The sequence below is a fragment of the Leopardus geoffroyi genome, chromosome D3 (assembly GCF_018350155.1).
Source record: "Leopardus geoffroyi isolate Oge1 chromosome D3, O.geoffroyi_Oge1_pat1.0, whole genome shotgun sequence".
NCBI lineage: Eukaryota > Metazoa > Chordata > Mammalia > Carnivora > Felidae > Leopardus > Leopardus geoffroyi.
Genome location: NC_059339.1, coordinates 10,974,023 through 10,989,134, shown reverse-complemented (window position 1 = coordinate 10,989,134; position 15,112 = coordinate 10,974,023). Strand labels below are relative to the sequence as shown.

Here is a 15,112-nt window from a genome sequence, read left to right as displayed (position 1 = left end):
GGGCCCAGTGGCTTCTGGAGGGGCAACTCTGGCAATCGAGGCCAACGCCAGGGTCAAAGAGAGAATGGGACACAGGCAGAGGGAGGTCACGGCAGGTCTCAAATTCTCTTGCGGGAAGGAGGAGGTTCCTGGAAGGGGGAAGCGCTTGGGCAAAGGAAAAGAAGCGGGAAGCCAGCACACTGGCGCAGCCTTTGAAGCCCAGAGAAGGGAGGGCACTTGCCCAAGCACACGCAGCCCTCCTGAGGCAGCAGGGGGGACTCCGTGGGAGGGGAGCCAGGGGCTGTTGCCAGCTGGACCCCACACCCTCGGAGCCTTGTTTCCAGCAGGGTCGTGGGGGTGGGATAGGGCTTCCCGATGCCAAGACCTCATGGGCTCCGGCATCTCTAGGACCTCAGCACCCCTAGCTGGGGTGAAGGCCCCTGAGGGGCAGAGCCCAGGGAGGCTGGAGGGGCGGGTCCCGGCCTTCCCAGCCCAGAGCCAGGCTTCCCCATCAGAGACACTTTGCTGCCCCCTGGTGGCTCCAAAAGATTCTAATTTCCCTTCCTAAGGGATGCTTCCCACAGGTCAGATCAGCACCCACCCTCCTTGTGACCCGCAGGTGTATCCGAACCAACCTGGAGGTCCTCCCTCCTTCCCCAATGTCCTGCCACCACCGACCTGCACACAAAGGTGTCGTATTGAAAATCACAGGGTTTGAGCCTGGCTGGGCCGTATTCCAGCTATGACCTTGAGTGGGTTCGGTCACCTTCCTGTGCCTCAGTTTCCCCATCTTTAGAACGGGGGTGGTAATAATGGTTTCTGCTTCATAAGGACCTTTGTGAACATTAAAGAAGCAAATGCATAGAGAGCACTTGGTAAAGGGACGTCTGGGTGGCTCAGTCAGCTGAGCGTCCGCCTTCAGCTCAGGTCATGGTCTCACAATCCGTGGGTTCGAGCCCTGTGTCGGGCTCTGTGCTGACAGCTCAGGGCCTGGAGCCTGCTTCGGATTCTGGGTCTCCCTCTCTCTCTCTGCCTCTCACTCACTCACACTCTGTCTCTGTCCCTCAAAAATGAATAAAGGTTAAAACTTTTTTTTTTTTTTTTAACAAAAAGCACTCGGTAAAGACTGGTGATATTGTCCTTGCCTACCCAGGCCTGAGGTCCCCCTCCTCCCGAGCGGGTCCCCCAGGAAGGAAAGCCCTGAGGGGGTTCTGCATGACGGGATTCCCTTAGAGACCCAAGTTTTGCGTCCTTGCTATTATCGCCCACGCCATGTGATGTAGAAAGAGGCGCCTCACCGCAGAGCCAGCCTCGAGGAGAGACCAGACTAGCTGGAATAACAAATTCAACTCAGAAAGGGTTTATTGGCCAGGGCTGCGGGGAGCCACAGGGAGCAGGAGGGCTTCCTGTAGGAGGCGGCTGCGCCATCCATGAGCCCAGAGGCCCCTCGGCCACCTGCGGGTGTGTCCGTCCGGAGGAGGCGCCCTCAGCTCTGACCCAGCTGGGCTTTCAGGGCCTGCAGCCCTTGACTGTTGATGTTGTTGCCTCCACACACAATGACCACGACGGAGGCCAGGGAGGGGCTCAGGCGGCCCTCAGCCTGGAGCCTCCCCAGGAGGCCTGAGTAGATGACAGCCAGAGCTGCCCCGCAGGCAGGCTCCACCAACATGCGCTCGTCGTCTGCCCGGAGGAGGGGACGGGGGTGGATGAGAAGAGAGAAAGGGAGGAGGAACCAGTCAGTGCTCAGTAGGCTCTGGGCACTGCAAATCCATGAAGCCAGCCAGCCAGCCATCTCGCAATCCATCATTTGGCCGACCCCCTCTCCATCCATCAATCTGACCATCTATCCATCCATCCATCCACCTTTCATCTATCTATCCATCCATCCATCCCTCTATCCATCATGGGACTGTCTGTCTGTCCATCCATCAGTGTATCCATCAATCAACGGATCCATCTATCTATCCATCCATTCATCCATCATCCCCTATCCATCACGGGACTGTCTGTCTGTCCATCCATTAGTGTATCTATCAATCAATGTATCCATCCATCCATCCGTCCGTCCATCTATCCATCCATGCATTCATCCATCCATCCCCTTATCCATCATTGGACTGTCTGTCCATCCGTCAATGTGTCCATTAATCAACGTGTCCATCCATCCATCTATCCACCCACCCACCCATCCATCCATCCATTATCTACCTTTCCACTCACTCATACATTCACCCATTCATTCAACAAATATTTATTGAGTGCCCACTCCCTGCCAGGCCCTATGCTAGGAAGGCTCTGGGGACACAACAGTACACAGGACACAGCAGGCCCCACCCTCACGGGGGCTACATCTAGTGCTGTAGATGAATAAGGACCAGGCAGGTATGAACAGACAGACTGGTGCCTGGGACGTCTCTAGCCCCGGCAGGATGTGGGTGGGAGACCGGAGGAGGCTGCCCGGAGCAGGTGCCATGATGACTGAGTAGCCCTGAGTCACACGAAATCGACAGGGGCCAGGGATGGGCGGCCGGAAGGAAGAAGGTACACATGGAAGTCTGGAGGCTAGAGACGGCCCGGCACACGCCTCTTCCGTGCACTCAACGTGCAGTTGTTTGGTAAGCACCGCACGCCCAGCCCCGTGGCAGGCACTGAGGATACAGACAAGAGAGAACAAACACGCTACCTCTAGGGGCCCAGGGACCTCATGAGTCTCCGAGCCTGGGGAGGGAGGGCAAGGCTCACTCACCCAGGAACTTCTGCACAGCACTCACGGCCTGGGCATCGTCCACCACCTCAGAGAAGATCTCCAGCTCCTTCGTGCACTCCAGGGCCCTCCTGGCCACAGTCTTGGCACCCAGGCTCTTGGCCACACTGCAGGAGGGGGCAGGCAGGACAGGTAGCGCAGGAGTGTGGGGAAGAGCTGGTGAATCCTCGGACCTCCGCCTTTGTGGACCCAGCCCTCCAAGCCCCAGGGCCCCCTCCCATCCAGCCATGAGCCGCGGCTCAGCCCTGTAAGAGGTTAGCACAGCACTGGCCCAGAGGACGTGCTCAACGATCGGTGTCCCACGAATGGCGGACAAATGCACCTCACTCCCTCCCACTTGATAACCGTGAGTGTGCCCTTCCTTTGCACGGACCCCAGAAACCCAAGCACAGAAATGGTTTTTTGTTTTTTGTTGGTTTTTTTTTTTTTGCATCTTATTCATTAATAACTATTTATCACGTCTGCACGATAACTAATACTTGCTGAGTATCTGCAGGGTGATAGATGCATTTTCTCTTTCAATTCTCATGATCACCCCTTGAGTTAGAAATTTATGAACTCTTGGGGCACCTGGGGGGCTCAGTCGGTTGAGCGTCCGACTTCGGCTCGGGTCATGATCTCACGGCTCGTGAGTTCGAGCCCCGCGTCGGGCTCTGTGCTGCCAGCTCGGAGCCTGGAGCCTGCTTCGGATTCCGTGTCTCCCTCTCTCTCTGCCCCTTCCCCTCTTGCACTCAGTCTCTTGCTCGCAAAAAATAAATAAACATTAAAAAATTTTTTTTTAAAGAAAGAAATTTATGAACTCCCTTTTACAGAGAGGAAATTGAGGCTCGGGGGGAATAAGTAACTGATTCCAGGACACGCAGTGAGTCAGTAGTAGAACGTGGATTCAAATCCAGGCAGTCTGGCTCCAAGGTCCTTGCTTCTTATCTCTGTGCTTGGGATCACCTACCTGCTGGCACTTTCCTGAGCTGGGCAGTTTGCCTCAGGCCCAGGAGAGACTTTGCCGAGTCCATCACAGCTGGCTCTGCGTCCCGAGGGGCCCAGAGCATAGATTCAGGAGCCGGGCTGCCTGGTTTGAAACCTTGGCTCTGAGCTAGCAGTGTGACCTTGGGAAAGTCACTTCACCTCTCTGAGCCTCAGTATCCTCAATCCGAAAAATGCAGATAATCATGAGATTGTCCTGGGGACGGACTTCGAACATTTCAAGGGCCTAAAAGATTTGAGAGCTTGGCATTTCACTAAATGTGAGTTCTACAGAAGGCTTAGTGGTGGTTATTATCATCGCCATTGCCAAGAATAAAGCCAACAGCAACAAGAGACAAATGGTCTCATAACTACAAAGACCCACTAGTGGTTGCCAGAGGGGAGGGGGCTGGGGGGATGGGCGAAATAGGGGAAGAAGAGGAAGAGGTACAAACTTCCAGTTACAAAATTAACAAGCCAAGGGGATGAAAAGGACAGCATGGGGAACCGAGTCAACGATATGGTAATAGCTTTGTGTGGTGACATATGGCAACAACACTCACGGCGGCCAGCGCAGCGTAATGTATAGGCTTCCTGGGTCGCTATGAGGTACACCAGAAATGAATAGAGTATTATAGGTCAACTATATACTGGGTGGCAACTGCCTGGCTGAGCCACGGAGGATTTCATCAATGCAAGAAGGGCTGGTATTTCAGGTGGAAAGGACAAGAAAGGCTCAGAGATTAGAGGCACAAATAATTTCCAGGAAAAAAGCAGTACACAGATGCTGGAGGGTGGGTGGGGCCAGAAAGGAGGAGAGATGGTAACCAGAAGGAGACTCATATATCCAGATAGAATTCTCCTTTTTTAATTTAATTTAATTTATTCAATTTTTTTAATGTTTATTTATTCTTGAGAGAGAGATCACAAGCCAGGGAGGGACAGAGGGAGAGGGAGACACAGAATCTGAAGAGGGCTTCAGGCTCTGAGCTGTCAGTCAACACAGAGCCCAATGCAGGACTCGAACTCATGAACTGCGAGATCCTGACCTGAGCTGAAGTCGGACATTTATTTTTTATTTTTTATTTTTTTCAACGTTTATTTATTTTTGGGACAGAGAGAGACAGAGCATGAACGGGGGAGGGGCAGAGAGAGAGAGGGAGACACAGAATCGGAAACAGGCTCCAGGCTCTGAGCCATCAGCCCAGAGCCTGATGCGGGGCTCGAACTCACGGACCGCGAGATCGTGACCTGGATGAAGTCGGACGCTTAACCGACTGTGCCACCCAGGCACCCCTGAAGTCGGACATTTAACTGACTGACCCACCCAGGCATTCCTAATTTATTTTTTTTAATATTTTTTATGTTTATTTATTTTTGAGAGAAAGAGAGAGAGAGAAGCAGGCTCCATGCTGTGCCAACAGCTCAGATCCTGAAGTGAGGCTTGAACTCACGGACCATGAGATCATGACCTGAGCCAAAGCCAGATGTTTAACTGACCGAGCCACGTAGGTGCCCCCAGATAGAGTTCTTGAGGTAAGGACTGAGTTGTTTCTCTAACTGGCCGCTCAGAACCTTACACAATAGGTGCTTAATACAGATGACTTAGGGGGTGCCTGGGTGGCTCAGTCAGTTAAGTGTCTGACTCTTGATCCCAGCTCAGGTCATGATCTCACAGTTCATGAATTCAAGCCCTGCATCGGGCTCTATGCTGAGGTGCAGAGCCTGTTTGGGATTCTCTCTCTCTCCTTCTCTCTGACCTTCCCCAGCTTGTGCTCGCTCTCGCTCTCTCTCTCTCACTCTTCCTCTCAAAATAAATAAATTTTATATATAAATAAATTATATATATACATATATATGTACAAATACATATACATATACAAATTCACTCATTCATTTCACAAACATTTGTTGAGCACCTACTGTATATGCCAGGCACATTTTACTTGTGTGTAACTATGCATGCACAAGGAGAAAACAAAGACTGGGAAAATGTAGCCCATTGTTCATCTTTGGATGGTGGGATTGAAGGTGCCGTTTTGTTTTCTGTTGCTTATTGCTTGCCTACATTTTCTAACTTACCTGCAACACACTTAAACTTCCTTTTTAACGGTACATACCAATGAAACTTGTTTTATTAATTCATGAAACTTAAACAAATAATATCCTTCATCTCCTTGTTTGGCATCACCTTCTAAGTGAGATCCACATTTCCATGGTCGGGGTCCCCAGGTGAAGTAGAACCTCTTGGGTACACCCTGCCTCCACCGGTTGGGACTGAGAAGCCCAGTGACACTAACACCCCCATCCTCCAGCCCCCCACAAACGCCCCCAGCCCACACCTACCTGGTGATGTCTGGCAGTGTGACTAGCTTGCCTGCCTTGATGGCTGCATTGAAACAGTGTGCCCCTTGGGTCTCTGCTGTGATGATGGGCACATGCTGCCAGCCCACCTCTATGAGGCCAGCTGCCACCCCAGCTAGGAGCCCTCCACCGCCTACTGCCAGCACGAGGGCCCCCGGTGGGGTCCCCAGTGCTGCCTTCAGCTCTCGCACCAGGCTGGCATGGCCTTCCCTGGGGGAAGGAGGAAGCAGGTTGAGCAAGGTCTCCCCACATATACACAAACTCTCCTCCATTCCCAAAAGCTCACATATACACAGACTCTCCTCATCACCACCCCAATCCCCACCCGCATCAAGGGGAGAGGAGACCCAGGAACACTTAGTTCACTCAGCTTTCATTCATTCAATTTATTCATTCACTCATTCTTTCCAGGCACGTTCTCAGACACTGTCCCGTTTAATCCCCTCCACAACCTTGGAAGTGGGTAGTTAGTGTGTGCTTAAGAGGAGACCAGCATGTCACTTGGAACCAGCTGACTCAAGTTCTGGGCCTGGGACCCAATGTCTTGGCCACGTACTAGCTGTGTGATCTCAGGCAAGTTCCTTGACCCCTCCGTGCCTGTGAAATGGGCATAAAACACTCACCTCTAGGGCTTTGGGGAGGATCAAATGGATTAAATGCATCCCAAAGTGCACGCCATAAACAGGATTTGTTATTAACATTTCCATTTTATACATGTGGAAACTGAGGCATGGGGTGGTGAGATACTTTGCCGAGTCCCACAACTCACAAGTGACAGAAGCAGGGCCTGAACCCCAGTGTGCCTGGCTTCCAAGCATCTTCTCCTTTCCAGGCCTCAGTTTTCCCTTCTGTACATTGGGAGGATGCCAACGCAACGAGGGTCTGGGCTCTAAGCTCTATGAGGGAGGGACAGTAACTTTACCAGATCAGGGGGTGGTCAAACGGAGGGACGTTCACCCAACCATCCCTCTTGGCCAACTCTTGTGCCTTCAGACTGGCCTCGTCCCAGACCTAAAGAGAAATCGAGGGTCTCAGAGGGCCCAGGCATCAGACCACTCGGAGGCTGGAGCAGAGCCTGAGGTCTCCTGGATGGCCCCAGTCCCGTGCCGGGGGACGCAGAGAAAGCAAAGAAATGGTCTCTTTCCACAAGGAATTTCTAATCTAACCGAAGAGACGGGCCTCATTCTCTTGAGTTATTGAAACAAAAATGAGATTCAAAACCATGTGGCCCTTGACTCACCTGGAGCAGCTGCCTCCTCACAGGCTTCCTGCCTCCTGTCCGTTGCCCGAAAACAGCCAGAGTAAGGGTCCCATCGTGTTCCTCCCCTGCTCAAAATCCTGTCTTGGCTCCCCATTGCCCTCAGATGAAAACCTAAAGCCACCCTGCTGCTGAGGCGGCCATCCCCACCCCCACTCTCGGGCCTCACCTGTCATCCCCCCCGCCCCCGGGGAATGGAATGCACCATGCTCATCCCCATCCATGCCTTTCCCTCGCTCCTTCTTCTGCCCACGACCCCCTCTGCCCTTTCTCCAATGGGAGGACTTGTATTTCCCTCTCAAGACCCAACCCAGGGGACCTTCTTGGGGAGACTTTCCTGGGTCATCTCCCCAAATCTGAGGCACAGCTGGGCGGTAGTTTGGACCACTGCCCAGTTCCTTCCCTCCATTACATTCACACACCATGCCTTTTGCCACGTGACCACTGCTTTTCCCACTAGAGAGGGCAGAGGACATTCTCCACCACCAATTGATGTAGGTCCCAGTGTGGAACTTGCTTTGGCCAATGCCATGTGACAGAAGCAACAGCACAACAGTTCTGAGCCACGGCCTTGAGAGGCACTCTGCTCTCACTCTTCCTGACATTCACCTTGAGAAGAACAAGTCCCAGGTGGCCACTGGTCAAGACGGATGAGGGGCACGCGTGCAGACCTTAATCCCGTCTGCAGCCTGAAGCAGAGCCACCCTGGCCCACGCACAGGCCCATGAGCAAGACAGATCATGTTTCTCATAAGCCCCTGATATGTGGGGGCTGTTTGTTACGCAGCATTGTCTAGCAGCAATCACTGATTAAAACAATATACCTTCTCTGTTCTTCCTCGGGGCCCTGTGCTTCCCATCACAACACTTACCACATTCTCTAGTCACCGTCTGCTTATCTGTGTGTCTCCCCAACATCGGGGAGTTTTGCAAGAGTAGAGACCATGGCTTACTATCTCTATATTGCTGGCTCTAATATACAACAGGCACATAGTAGAAGTTCAATGAATATTGGATGGATGGATGGATGGATGGATGGGAGGGAGGGAGGGAGAGGGGAAGGAAGGAAGGAAGGAGTAGGAAGGAGGGAGAAAGGAAGGGACAAAGGGAGGGAAGGTGATGAGGGATGGATGGATAAATGGATGGATGGATGGATGGATGGGAGGGAGGGAGGGAGGGAAAGAGGGTAATGGATGGGAGGATGGTTGAACGGATGAATAACTAGAAGAAAGAAGGAAGAAACGAAGGAAGGAAACTGAATATTTGGACACCAGGTCTCAGGTACCATGGTATGGTTTTTAGTTTTAATTTTGATGCTTTAAAAAATTCTCTTTTCCAAGGATGCTTTTTTTCCTTCTTTCCAGGAAGGTAGAAGGATTACATAGTTGCATCTCTATTTCTTCAGTAACAAGATGAGCCAGCGATATCCTTGACGGTGGGCCCCTTTCTCACTGGGGTGGTCTCAGAATGAGAAGTGATGCCACCGTCATCTTTCTCTACGCTTTTTGTCTCATCAAATGCCAACAATTTTCAGACGAATAAGGCCAAGTGTTAGTGAGGATGTGAGGACACGGGCACACTCCTGGCCCATTAGCTTCCTGTTTCTCCTGGGCCCACACAGGGCAAGTAGAGGTAGGTAGAGGCGGGAAGCACTAGCCCTCAATATACATCATGCCTCGCTCCTGCCCCTCGGCTCAGCCATCCTAAGAGAAGGCTGGGCTCCAGGCCAGCCTTTAAAAATGTGTGTGGATGGCGGTGGGGTGGGGGGGGGGGGGGGGAGACACCATCTCTTAGGGGTGAGTGGAGGGTAAAGGGGAACAGCCCACTCCATCCGGCTTCTCCTTCTTGGGGTCCTTACCTTTCCAGCCAGCTGGACTTCAGCCCCCTCCCCCTGCAGCCTCCTCACCACGTGCGGGGAGGTGCCCTCAGGGAGCACAATGGTGGCAGGGATGCCCAGCTTCCGAGCGGCATAAGCAGCAGCAAAGCCTGCGTTGCCCCCTGTGGAAGAATTGGAAGGGTGGTCAGCGTGGTTTTAGCCCGTTAACACACTCTCCCCCCTCCCCCCTACTTCCCTTTGTGAGCCACTCCTTCCCACGCTCATATACCCCACCTTCTGTCCTCTTTCTGGTCCCAGAGGTGGATATGTGACCTAGAATGAGTCAATCAGAGAACTCATCCCCTAACCTGTGACTGTTTCAGGGATGAGAACATGACCCAAGATGGGTGCAAAAGACCAACTCATGGATTGAGGAGAACCAGCCAGAAGGGGTGCTCCCTTTTCACTACGGCTGATAGGATGACAGGAGGCAAGCCTGGAACTCCTGACAGCCATCTTGCTGCTCTGAGGTCTGCGTGAGATTAAAGCTAGTACGGAGGAAAGACAAGCCAAGAGAAGGAGAAATACAAAGGGGAGCTCCTGGATCCAGCTGTACCTGAAAGCCACTTATCCCAAGAATTTTCCATTCTTGGAACCTGTAGCTTAAGCCTGTATAAATTGGGTTTTGGTCACTTCTGCCATAAGTCCTGAATGACGGGAAGAGGGCGGGCAGAGGACAGTGGCCACCTGACCATGACCTTGATGAGGCGGGACCTTCGGGAGGAGGCTGATCCCCGGACATCTACTGCTGCTGCTCCAGCTCTTCCTCCCCCACACCCAGAGCTGAGGACCCAGCCCTGAGGGTCACCTGAGGAGCACACCAAGTGTCTGCATCCCCTCTTGGCCGCCTGGGAAGAGAAGGAATGAGCTTAGGGGCTGACCCAAGCAGATGTCACAGAGTCTGTGCGGGCTGGACTCAGACCGTCCCCAGCCCTCTCCTCACCCCTCGTCCTGCCCCTCCCATCTGTACAAGTCTGCTTCTCCCCTCCTGCCCTTGCCCCCCATCCAGCCAGCATCCATCCCCCGCCTCCTCCTCCTTCCCCTCCGCCTTCACTTCTCCTCTCCTGCCAACACCTCACCTCCTGGCAGAAATGCCCAATGCCCCGGATCTTGAAGGAGCCGGCCGGCTGCACGTTCTCACACTTGAGGAAGACAGTCGTGCCTGCCACCTGGGATAGTGCCCAGCTCTCCAGCAGAGGAGTGACCACATGGAAATGCCCACCCTGAGCACAGTCTGCCAGGGGGCTCTCCATTCCAGCAGCCTGCAGAAGAACGCGACGGTCATAGCCCAGGCTGCTCCAGCAGGAGACCCCTTAACCGGGACAGAGGAGGGAAAGAGGGAGAAGAGCCTCGGCTAGGCCCCTCAGCCCTATCTGGCTGCCGAGCTGTGACACTCCAGGCAACTAGCTGCTCAGTGTCCCTGTCTGGACCACCAGGTTTCACTCTGTAACGGGCGTTGCCCACAGTGCTGGGGATGTAGAACGTGGCCAGTACCTGGGGATGAATGAACGAGAGTAGAATTCATTCATTCATTCACTCATCATTCATTCATTCAAGCAGGCTTCAAAAAAAAAACCTTTTCTTGAGCACCTACTATGTGCCAGGCAGTTCCAGGTTTGGCGACCCAGGAGTGCCCAAGTCAGAAGCAGCCCCTGCTTGGCCAGAGCTCACATTCTAGCTGCGGAGACAGGATCGCAAAATGTCAAACAGGGGTGACAGGGGCAGGAGGCAGTATTTTAAATCTTTTTAAATCTATTTATTTTTGAGAGAGAGAGAGAGAGAGAGAGAGACAGAATGTGAGCAGGGGAGGGGCAGAGAGAGAGGCGAAACCGAGAATCCCAAGCAGGCTCCCCACTGCCAGTGGTGGCCGGACGTGGGGCTTGAATCCATGAACCGTGAGATCATGGCCGGAGTGGAAATCAAGAGTCGGAGGCTTATCCAACTGAGCCACCCAGGCGCCCCTATTTATCATTATTATATTTATTACATTTCCCTCCTGTATTATTTCATCTGCAAATACTTCAGCACACATCTCTGAAAGTGAAGAACTCTTTTCCAACAAGGTAGCCACATGGTTTCATAACTGTATACGTTTGGGCAAACTCACTGAATTCTAACTCAAAGTGGGCTCATTTTATTTTATGGAAATTACACCTCAAGGATGCTAAGGGTTTTTTTAATCGTCAAATACCATTATCACTTCTAAAAATATTATTAATCATCTCTTATTATCATCAAATACCTGGTGATTGTTCACCTTTCCATCCCTCTCATTAAGCTGGATAAATGGCTGGTTTTGCTGTCAGTGATTTGGGGTTTCTAACAGTTTGAACCAGGATGCGGATGGGATCTGCGCGTGTGCGTTGGTTGAGAGGTCTTTGAATTCTCTTTCGATCTGCAGGTTCTCCAACGGGGATGTTGGAGATGAGGGACAACAGGGAGCCCAGGGAAAAGCATTCCTGCAGAGGGAACAGAGGTGGAAACCCCTTGAGAGAGAAATGAACTTGGGGAGATTCCAGTGCAGGGATAAGGGGGTTGGGCGCAGGAGGCGAGCAAGGAGGGCTGGGCAGGGACTTCTGGAAGGGCCTACCAGACCACGGGGAGGAACTGGAATGTTCTTCTAATTCTGCTTGCAGTGGGAAGCCATCGGGAGGTTTTAAGCAAAGGCCCCGTTAGTGCAAAAGCAACCCCTCTTTTTCACTGGGGGCAGAAAAGCATTGGGCCAACCCCTGCAGTTCCGCTATTGGCCAGTAGGAGGAGCGCTGCAGCTTTGCCCACCCTCCACCGTCCCGGGGGCGGGAGGCGGTTCTTGTCCACCCTTACTTGGTCACATTGCGCCCTTGCCCCACCAGAGTTCCAGGGCTCCTGCCCCTGAAGTTGACCTGGGGCCCTTGTTGGGATGGCCCTGGGATTCCCTGGTTAGAGCAGAGTCTGAGGCACCTCCACCCAGTTCCATCAGGGGCACTTCTCAAACTGGGCATGGCATTGACGAAGACGGCCCCGTGGGTCACCCAAGTTCAGCATACCTCAGCCTGGGCCTCACCTTGGCCCTGGGCTTTGGGCTCAGTCAGAGACCAAAGTTAGAAACCAGCTCTGTCTTCCTAGCTGTGTGACTCCAACAAGTGTCTCAACTTCTCTGTGCCATATTCTCTTTTGTAAAATGAGACTAATAACAGTCCCCAGACTCACAGGGTATGGTGTGCATTCACAATAATAATAGCCCCCTTTTGTTGAGCCCCCAGTATATGCCAGACATCAAGGGAGTTCTCTAGAGGCATTACCTCACTGGGGCCTTCTCACAAGGCGGGCGTGTTTACCCTCACTCTAGCATGTCTATAGGGCACCCACAAGGTGGAGGCCCTGACCTAGGAACTGGGGAGACCATGGTGAGCAGGACAGACATCTACTCTTGGAGCTGATGGGGGAGATCGGCGATCAACAAATAACTGTATAGACAAACAAAATAATCAGAAATGGTGAAAGTCGCTAGGAAGAAGACACACACCTAGGGAGTCTGAAAGAGAAGAACCCACTGCCAGCCAGGCACCGTGCCAGGAACCTTATATGTCATCTTATATAATCATCGCAACAACCCCGAGGTAGGTTCACCCACTAGCTCCGTTGTACAGATGAGACTGAGGCCCAGAGAGGTTAGGTTATCTACCCAAAGTCACACAGCTGGAAATGGCAAGGCCAGGCTTCAGACTCAGGCAGTGCACTTGGGCATCTGTGTTCTTAACACCGTGCCGTGCTTTCTCTATTAGATGGCGACGATGGGGACGGTTAGGGTTGTGAGCATTTCATACTAATCGCCAGTTGTCCTTGGGCGCCAAACGCTCCTGGCTCAGTTCCCAGGCCCGCCTAGTGCTGTCAGTTACACTATTGGCCCACCGAAGGATGGCAGGCATCAGTCAAATGGATAAGCCTCAAACCGTCAACAGCCTTATCAGGCCCAGATGCCCATAAGGACGCAGGCCTCCCAGACTGAGGTCTGGGGCCAAGGTGAGACCTTGGCCTAGGGACGCATGGCTCTGACCAAATGTGGCAACCACTGGGGCTGAGGTGGGAGCCCCGGGCCCTCTCGGCTGTGGGGCAATGCAGTGGGAAACCCAGGGCTTGGGTTCAGGTCCCAGCAAGCACGACTTTGGCCACGTCCCTCTTCCTCACTGGGCCTCACCTGCCGCATCTATGAATTAGGGTAAGAGTCATCTGCTGTTTCTGCCTCCTTTGTCCCTCAGGCTTTCCCAGAGGCCACCTGGGTGGCATAGCCAAATCCCTGGGACCAGCGCCGAGAAGCTTTGCCTGGCAGGAAGCCCCTCTGGCAAGAAGGGCCTGCTCCCCAGCCATCAGAGTCCCCGGCACCCCGCCTTCTTTTCCAAGGCAGTCCAGACCACAGAGCACCCTGAGCGTTCCTGGGAAGGTTTCGCACCCGTACCCTCTCACTTTGTGTCCACTCATCATGGACTTTGCTCCAGAACCTTCCAGACTATCCTACGCGCACATGCACACACAGCCCCAGGGGCAGCATTCGGGCCCCAGGCCCCATTACCTTCCAGCCGAACAGGCCTCAGACCCAGCTTGGCTCCAGTCTGTGGCCCAGCGGCCAGCCCAGCCAGATCACCAGCTCTGCCCAGTTTCCTGCAACTTCCTGTAGCCTTGGCCCCTCCTCCTCCGTTAAAGGGACACCTCCCCGCCGGAGGAAGAAAGGGGACAAGATTCAACCTCCACTGCCCCGCTGCGCGCTGTCCAGGGTCCCATTGGACAGATGAAGAAATTGAGGCTCAGAGAGGGAGACTCTCTTGGCCAAAGCCACCCAGCTAGACTCTCCTTGGCCAAGGACCAGCTCTCCTGTGACACCGACATCTCCGAATCCTCTTACCCAGGGTCCAGTGTCTGCTCTGTGTGCCAAGCCACCATCCCTGGACCACTGTCAGGTCAGCTTAGGTCAAAGGACAAAGAGACAATTGTTATCTGTCACACGAGAAGGCATAATTTTTTTCTGAAGCCCCTCCACACCTCTAATATTTCACACCCAACACAGGCACCCAAATAATTATTATGGTTCAAATGAATGACTCTGACCATTGATTCAGTCAACAAATATGTACTGAACGCCTACTATGTGTTGAGCGCTGGGACTTTAGCCTCAAAGGACACAGCAAGTCCCCTGCCCTCATGAAGCCCCAAGGGGCCACCAGAGAGCAGTTACCATCGGTGTCTATCAGATGCTATCAGGCAGAGGTGGGGGAGGGCTGTGGATGCCCAGAGCAGGTACCTCACCTGGCCCCGGGGGGCTGGGAAATTTCTTGGAGGACGGCAGGTTTGGGGCTGGAGACGTGGGCAGGAACCACAGTCTGCAGGATGCCTATGCTACTCCAGAATCTGGAACTTACCCAGGGGTACTGGGGACCCATAGAAGACTATAGGCAGAGGAATAACACGAGCAAATTTACATCTTGTCACCATCTCACTGGGTGAAACCGAGCTAGTCATATCCATCTCTGAGCCTCAGTTTCCCTATATACAAAACGGGAGGTGAGCTCCAGGAAGGACCTGGCAGCCGAGATGTTCTTTGCCCTCCTAGGACTACCTGTGACCTCCCCAGGCTTGATGATTAACTCCTGGCTACTCGTGGTCAAGTTGAGCTGCTTGGCCATGACCCTTGATGAGGGTTCTGGCAGCTTCCTGGCCATCCTCCCATGAAACATGTACCCGTCCTCGTCAAATGTCCTGTCCTGGACGGGGCACTGGGGACGCAGAGGTGGCAAAACCCAGTTCGTGCCCCGAGGTGGCCTCTGGCCTGGAGGGGAGAGGAAGACATCCAATTCAGAGAGCAGAAGGTCCGCATAGGGCAGCTGGGGGTGGGGGAGAATCAGGGAGGGCTTCCTGGAGGAGTGGGGCCTTAGCAA

General features: G+C 53.3%; 1 protein-coding gene across 7 annotated transcripts; it reads right to left on the bottom strand.

Annotated features, from left to right (window-relative positions):
• Nucleotides 1–1,318: 1,318 nt before the first annotated feature.
• Nucleotides 1,319–13,861, bottom strand: SDSL (serine dehydratase like). 7 transcript variants are annotated; one of them, XM_045457570.1, is made up of 10 exons: nucleotides 13,753–13,853; nucleotides 11,446–11,662; nucleotides 10,798–10,881; nucleotides 10,283–10,697; nucleotides 10,012–10,051; nucleotides 9,186–9,325; nucleotides 6,993–7,081; nucleotides 6,053–6,280; nucleotides 2,726–2,850; nucleotides 1,319–1,659 (listed from the first exon to the last, which is right to left on the bottom strand). In XM_045457570.1, exons 4-10 carry the CDS (start codon nucleotides 10,454–10,456, stop codon nucleotides 1,466–1,468), a joined length of 990 nt encoding a protein of 329 aa, XP_045313526.1. In that variant the 5' UTR covers nucleotides 10,457–10,697; nucleotides 10,798–10,881; nucleotides 11,446–11,662; nucleotides 13,753–13,853; the 3' UTR covers nucleotides 1,319–1,465. The 7 variants fall into 7 exon arrangements, with proteins under 7 accessions (XP_045313526.1, XP_045313524.1, XP_045313521.1 ...); XM_045457568.1 differs by having other exon boundaries at nucleotides 10,283–10,465; nucleotides 13,753–13,836; XM_045457565.1 differs by lacking the exon at nucleotides 10,798–10,881 and adding an exon at nucleotides 9,438–9,476 and having other exon boundaries at nucleotides 10,283–10,465; nucleotides 13,753–13,836.
• Between the last annotated feature and the right edge of the window lie 1,251 nt (nucleotides 13,862–15,112).

Coding starts and splice junctions, on each gene's coding strand:
- SDSL (XM_045457567.1), bottom strand. CDS start 10,456: ATGGAGAGCCCCCTGGCAGACTGTGCTCAGGGTGGGCATTTCCATGTG. Junction 10,052..10,282: donor TTGGGCATTTCTGCCAGGAG/GTGAGGTGTTGG, acceptor TTCTCTTCCCAG/GCGGCCAAGAGGGGATGCAG. Junction 9,326..9,437: donor GACCAGAAAGAGGACAGAAG/GTGGGGTATATG, acceptor ATTCTTCCACAG/GGGGCAACGCAGGCTTTGCT.